Source organism: Micromesistius poutassou (assembly GCF_964030765.1).
Source record: "Micromesistius poutassou genome assembly, chromosome: 15".
NCBI classification, from domain to species: Eukaryota; Metazoa; Chordata; class Actinopteri; order Gadiformes; family Gadidae; genus Micromesistius; species Micromesistius poutassou.
In genome coordinates this window covers 5,187,637-5,194,220 of record NC_140285.1, presented here as the reverse complement: position 1 = coordinate 5,194,220, position 6,584 = coordinate 5,187,637, and the positions used below count along the sequence as shown (strand labels likewise).

Genomic DNA, 6,584 nt, shown 5'->3' with positions numbered 1-6,584 from the left:
CATTTTTTAGTGGCCGCAGAAAAAAAGTACGTATTAAGTCTATTTTCCACCGGACTCCCAGGTTGCTTACTAACCCGGAGAAAGGTAGTCAATCAAGGGTACAACCGAACGCCAGTACTTACTCGGAGGTTGTCTTTCTCGGGGAAGCCGCTGTGGTGTACAGAGGTGTAGCTGAAGCACGGAGCCATGGTGGTGTATTTTGTGGTGTTGCTGACTGTCGGCAGCGCAGAGCTCTGATCCCAGGGCGGAGCTCAGCCTCCTCTCTTTATAGGGTCTCATTAGCATAACAGAGCCCCGAGGTAGGCCGCGGTGGTTGTTTGGCTGGGGTTCCCACACTCCGAGACGCCCCCCACAACAATGGCTGACACATCAATAACTCAGGGCAGTGTTCGGTGCAGGGCCCTGGTTCCCATGAAACCAGATCGCAGGTAATCGATACATTATAGGGCAGCATTGATTCTTATCACGTGAGGTAGAATTGCGATCAATTGAAATGTAGGTCAAATTCAGACCTAGATCTTTAGATTGAAAATAAGCAGAAGTGGCACGTTTTGATGGGAACAGGGCACTGGTGTACGTGTGGTCTGGGGAAGTTTAGGCCAAATGTGTTACCCCAATAAAGCAGTATCTTGATGGGAAGGAAGGCTTTCATGTCTGGTTCAAAGAAACACACTCCACAAAATGCGATTTAGCCACCAGGCAAGAAGGCATGATCCAGGGAACACCAGCGAACACAGAATATCACAGCAACTTCACGTTTCACCATTTTTAAATGCACCGAAGCAACAGAGCAAACTGTCACAATATAAACCAAACGTAGCCGCCGGCCACGCGCCGGCGGACCAGACGCTTCTGATGTCGGGAGGATCAAAGGCGGCGGAGGACGGCTTTAGGGTCCAGGTGTGAAACTCGTAAAAGTGGCGCATGGGCTTCACAGCGCGCGTGAGAAGCAGAAGAAATAAACACTTTATTACTTACAATTAGTTTTAGTTATTCACCTATGGCATGTGTCTCTCTGAATATTGTCTCAGGAGCATCTCATTTCGTAGCCCAGGTTAAGGGGGTCCTCATTGTATAAATTACGCCTTATTGGCATATGAGAATTGGTCTTTTAATTTTGGTAGATCTTTGGTTGATTCCCATGGGTGTTTATATTGGGCGTTAGAAGCACACTCAGGCCGCGGAAGAAGCGCCACTCCCCCCCATGAAGTGTTTGTTTGCAGAACTGCAGAAGTGTGTCAAAAAGCACGAGCAGGGAGCCGGGGCGTACAGCCGCGTGCGCGCGCGCGTCCGGTCGTGATGCAGTGCAGAAAGTCGCGCGCCCTCCGTCCACATTCCGGTCACACTCTGAGCAGACGAGTGTCCACGCCAAACGACAGGCGGCTCATTGTGCCATTGTGTTATTACCCCGGCAATAATGGGAGCTCTCTCCGCTAAATGGCCGCGGACTGTGGGAAAGTTCTGTCCGTTGGAAACCTGGCTGCGCTTTTATCGCCCATTTGGCTGTTGTCGTCATTCTCATTTCTTAATCCAATGAGCTGTGGCCTGCTAGTGGTATATATGCTGTTCAAAACTGGACGGGTGGCAGACAGTGCGCGTTTAAAAAACAACAACCATATTGAATGTGGTCACATTCTCATTAAATGAACACTGTGGGACAATGTGAATCACGACTCATGAAACCAGCAAGAACCAGCGTGCTGTCATTAACCTGTTGCCGTCCTATATTCCACGGTTGTAAATCATTTTTACGCCTAACCCTTTTATTAATATTCCTCTATTGAGCATGCGTCGTCAGGGTATTGTCAGGTCATTTCTAAGAACACGTCACACTGCGCTGAAAGCCGTTTGAGCCACGTGCTGCAGTGTTGGCGGCGTCAAAGCGCGCCTCCCAGATGTGAAAAGCCAGACGTGTGAGTACAGCAGTCTACCGACTTTCCCACCAGACACACACACACACACACACACACACACACACACACACACACACACACACACACACACACACACACAGTCAGTGTGTGTAAAGGAGCTACTGAAAGCCGCTCCCTCCGTGCTCCCGGGAGAATGTTAATTGATCCATTGTCGGGGGACAAACAGAGTCCGACCATCTGGGGGGGAGGGGGGGGGGGGGGGGGGTAAACTGAAGGAAGAGCCAGGCTCTCAGTCGGCTCTCTGAAATGACTGTACATCATGTACATAGGGGTCATTCTTGAAATTATGAATTTGGCTATACCTTGATAGGAAGCATCATATCACGTGACGTCTGACTAAGCGACGACAGCACGGACATGAGGGGAATCACGCAAGCACCGACGTCCCTGTCTCGGTTATTTCTTTTCAGTCAAATATGGGTCAGCCGGTATAAAGAGAGCTTATTTCTGCTGTAGTTTATTTTGGATTGTTCTAATGCGAATTGTGAATTGTCAAGTGAACCACTTTTCCCACGTGACAAATAAACGAACAAAAAAACAAACAGGTGCATGTCAAAACACCATCGCTGCCAACTTGGCCACCGTATCCTCTTCATCAAGTTACTCTGCACTGATTTGCAATCTGTGTGTGCATGTGAGTGTGTGTGCGTGTGTGTGTGTGTTTGTGAGTGAGTGAGGTTTCTGCGGCACAAGAGGTCCCAAAGGCATCTAGCAATGTGCATAATTGTGTGTGTGTGTGTGTATACATTTGTGTTTATGTTTATATGTGGGTGTTTGTGTTTATGTGTGTGTTTGAGTTTATATGTGTGTTTGTGTGTGTGTGTGTGTGTGTGTGTGTGTGTGTGTGTGTGTGTGTGTGTGTGTGTGTGTGTGTGTGTGTGTGTGTTAGTATACGTATGTCTATTTGCATGTGTGTGTGTGTGTGTGTGTGTGTGTGTGTGTGTGCGCGCACGCGTGTGTGTATGTGTGTGTGCACGTGTGTGTGTGTGTGTGTGTGTGTGTGTGTGCGCGCATGCGTGTGTGCGTGCGTGTGTGTGTGTGTGTGTGTGTGTGAAAGTGAGTCACCCATCCATCAAGAGATTTGAACCGGTGCCATGGACATTCAACTAGTGGCCCCCGGGAACCTGTAGCGGCCCCCAGCCACAGGCTGGTCTGGGGGGGTGGGGTTGGTGGTGGTGAGGGCATTGGTGGTGGTGGTGGTGGTGGTGGTTGGGGCAGTCTCCCAGCCTCCACCTCTCTGTGAGAGTCTCATCTCTGCTTTCCCACACTCTGCCGTCTATTCAGCCCCTCCCCCCTCTGAAACCGTAGACAATGGAAGTGTGTCTTGTTACACAGCCGCATTAGCGACGGTGTTTGATCTCTCCTCGTCGGCCACGGGGTGGGGTGGGGTGGGGTGCAGTGGGGGGGGGGGGGGGGGGGGGGAGGGGGAGTGGTCTCTTTCCCTAGTTAGACCATCTGTCCTGTCCTGGACCAGACCCTGAGAAAAAACTCTCTCTCAGGGCTATAACTTCTGCAAGCAATGGGGGAAGACTTTAGTAACACTTGGGGGAGGATGAGAGGGGGGGGGGTACAATATACTGGGCAGAATACTGTGTGTCTGTGTGGGCAGCTCCCCCCACACACACACACACACACACACACACACACACACACACACACACACACTCACACACACATCCAACTGTCCTGTATGCGTGTGTTTTAAACACAAACATCCTGCATCGAGTTCATGTATTTAAAATCGTACACGTCATCGCTATTCATGTTAAGAATCTAATTTATAGATTCAGAATGACATACTATACGTACTATATATATTACATCATACTATGAATAATTTTTGGATTTACTACGAAGGGTGTGATATTGGAAACATTCAATTGGATCTCAATTTACGTAAATAAGTATTATAGTATTATATAACAGACAGATTATGTTGAATATAATCAATCTTAACTCTTATTCCATGGTACCAGCACCAGGTGTTATGTATTTAATATGTTCAAGTATAATACGTATAATACTGTCTTTTTTGTAGAATTTTAGGTAAAAAAGACGAGCACATGAGAAGGAGTATAAAATAAGTTACAGGCATTATTGTTATCTAGAGAACTTCAAAATAGAAGTCTCACGTCCACTGATAAACACTTGTTGGACATCGTTGTTTATTCACACTACATGACAATGTTTGCGTTCAATCTTATCTTACTTTGATTAATGGCCACCTGTGGTGTACACAAGGGCTAACTGTACAGCAAGTTTGGAAGTCTGACATATTGTGCTTCATAAACTGAACCGGTTTGGAACAGTGTTTATGTATGGTCACACCACAACTATGTCAGTATTGGTGGTAAACTACTACACATTAGTGGTTAATAAGAGTTATTTTTGTTTAGGATTGTTTACTTAGATCCTTAAGATTCAAGAGAGAAAGAGCAACAGACACAAGAGTATTCATTTGACAAACTTCACATGAAGTTTTCAATTTATTTTCACGGTTAAAGGCATTCTTCTCAAAGAAGAAATATAGCGTTCATCTTCACAGAGATTTAAGTTGGCAACACACAAATGTCTCCTTTACAAAAGGTATCCACTTGAAGAAAAGCAACATGAACATTATCAACAGTAAACATTGCTATTAATAATATAAATTGATACAGAATCCAACCACATAAGGGTTTACACAATAGTCAGTTCATCACAATCATAACATGATTTACATTGATGAGAGATCCATTGGATCAATTTAGGGTTTTAAAGTCACATTCCATGATACACTGTATCAAATATAGCGTTTGGGAAAGTCAAACTGTCGCGGTAAAACACCCTCCAAAAAGAGGGTGTGCACGACACATACACATGGTGTACATATATTAACGTTTCGATCCTTCCTAGGATCACTGGTGCCACAACCTCGTCCTCTGCACCCGATCTCTTCCCCTCAACGGAAATACCTCAGCGACGTGCAAACATGCCGCTACTTTTACAAAAGAAACAACGCAAGACGCGTGCGTCGCTCTTTCAAACTTGTGGTCTATGACCTCCATAGACGTGGGTCTGGCTCGGATCGCGTTCAGTCTCTCGGATCGCCTTGCTCTGTTACCAGGGTCTCCACACCGGAGCCTGGCCGCCCTCCTTGGCGGTGGTGCCGGTCTGGTGAAGCGGGGAGCCGGGCGGGGAGACGGAGACGACCTGGGGGGCCTTGCTGGAGGCCTGCAGGCCCAGGAAGTGGTTGAGCAGGGGCCCGCTGGAGCGGCTCTTGGACAGGAAGGTGACGGCCTCCTGAACGCAGTGGGCGTAGCCCTCGCCGCGAGCCTCGGGCTGCTGCTTGTGCGCTTTCTGCTCGGGCCGCCAGATCTTCAGGTAGGACACCGCCATCTCCAGGATGTCGGCCTTCTCCTGCTTGGAGTCGGGCTGCTGGCGGACAAACTCCTGGCCCAGCAAGGTCTTGAGCTGCTCGATGCTGGTGTTGATGCGGTCGCGCCGCAGCTTCTCAACCATGGGTTTCCTCAGCTATAGAGAAAGAGAGGGAAGAACCGTTAGATCAGCTGAACAATGTGGAACACTTTTTTGAACAATGTTTATAATCTGAAAGCTGGAATGGTACAAGAGGAACACAAGAGTGTGCGTGGTCTTAGACGCTTACCTTGTGAGAAGAGGTGAGGTGTTCCTTGGAGTGGTGAACGTGTCCATCGGTAGTGGCAGTAGTAGGAGCCATGGCTGTAGTAAGAGAGATGCGCCTCGGTGAGAGAGTCGGAGTAAGAGTAGGAGCTGTAGAGAGCTAGAGTGCTAGCTGGTCTGTTCTGGTCTCTTCTCTGCCCCTGGACCCTCTATTTATACTCCCCCAATCTCCATGTGAATGCGTGGGTCTCGGGCCGGTTGCACTTTCTCATAGGTCCCTCGGCCAATCAGAGGGCTCCGGGGAAGGGCTTTGATGACCGCCACATGCTCAATGAAGTGTTTATTGCCGCGGGGACAATAGAGCGTGTCTCGGGGGAGCAGGTGGAGGAATAGCCTGGCTGGAGAAAGAAGGGAGTGTGGGAGAGTGTGTGTGGAGGCTGGAGGGAGGGAGGGAGCGGGGAGGGTGGGAGGGAGGGGGCTGACCCCAGCGCTTGTGTGGATGTGGGAAGCGGGTGACCCGGGAGAGAAGCATGCCGCCGTCTCTTGTCATCTCTTGTCGCACGTCGTAATCGAGCACAAAGTGGTGGTTGGGGTGGGGGGGGGGTGGGGGTGGTGGCGGTAGCAGCCGCGTGTGGGTGGGGGGGGTGCTGGTCAGAGCGGGTGTGCTGGGGCTCCACCATGCTGGGCCACGAGACTGTGCTCTTCGGAAGGGATATTAACTTCAAAACACTCAGGAGCACAGCTTCCAGACCCGGAGCCCACCTCCGTACTGTGATTCTCAAGAATACAGTATCCTTACTGTACCGACAGCGATATTTCTTTTCATTTTCTTATGACAAATGTACTTATTGTAAGTCGCTTTGGATAAAAGCGTGTTCTAAATGCCCTAAATTAAAATTTTAATGTAAAATAACCCCCAATTATGTAAGGGGAAAGATACCAAAACGACGTTGACCACTGTCATTTAACACCCAAGAACTAGACCTCTGGAACATGGTTGTTCCATAATGAAAGACAATATCTCGGAAA

At 48.7% G+C, this 6,584-nt stretch overlaps 1 protein-coding gene across 1 annotated transcript; it reads right to left on the bottom strand.

Annotated features, from left to right (window-relative positions):
- Positions 1–5,033: 5,033 nt before the first annotated feature.
- LOC311359887 (transcription factor HES-5-like) lies at positions 5,034–5,652 on the bottom strand (the record flags this gene model as incomplete). Its single annotated transcript, XM_084479914.1, has 2 exons — positions 5,034–5,447; positions 5,581–5,652. 2 exons carry the CDS (start codon positions 5,650–5,652, stop codon positions 5,034–5,036), a joined length of 486 nt encoding a protein of 161 aa, XP_084336040.1.
- Between the last annotated feature and the right edge of the window lie 932 nt (positions 5,653–6,584).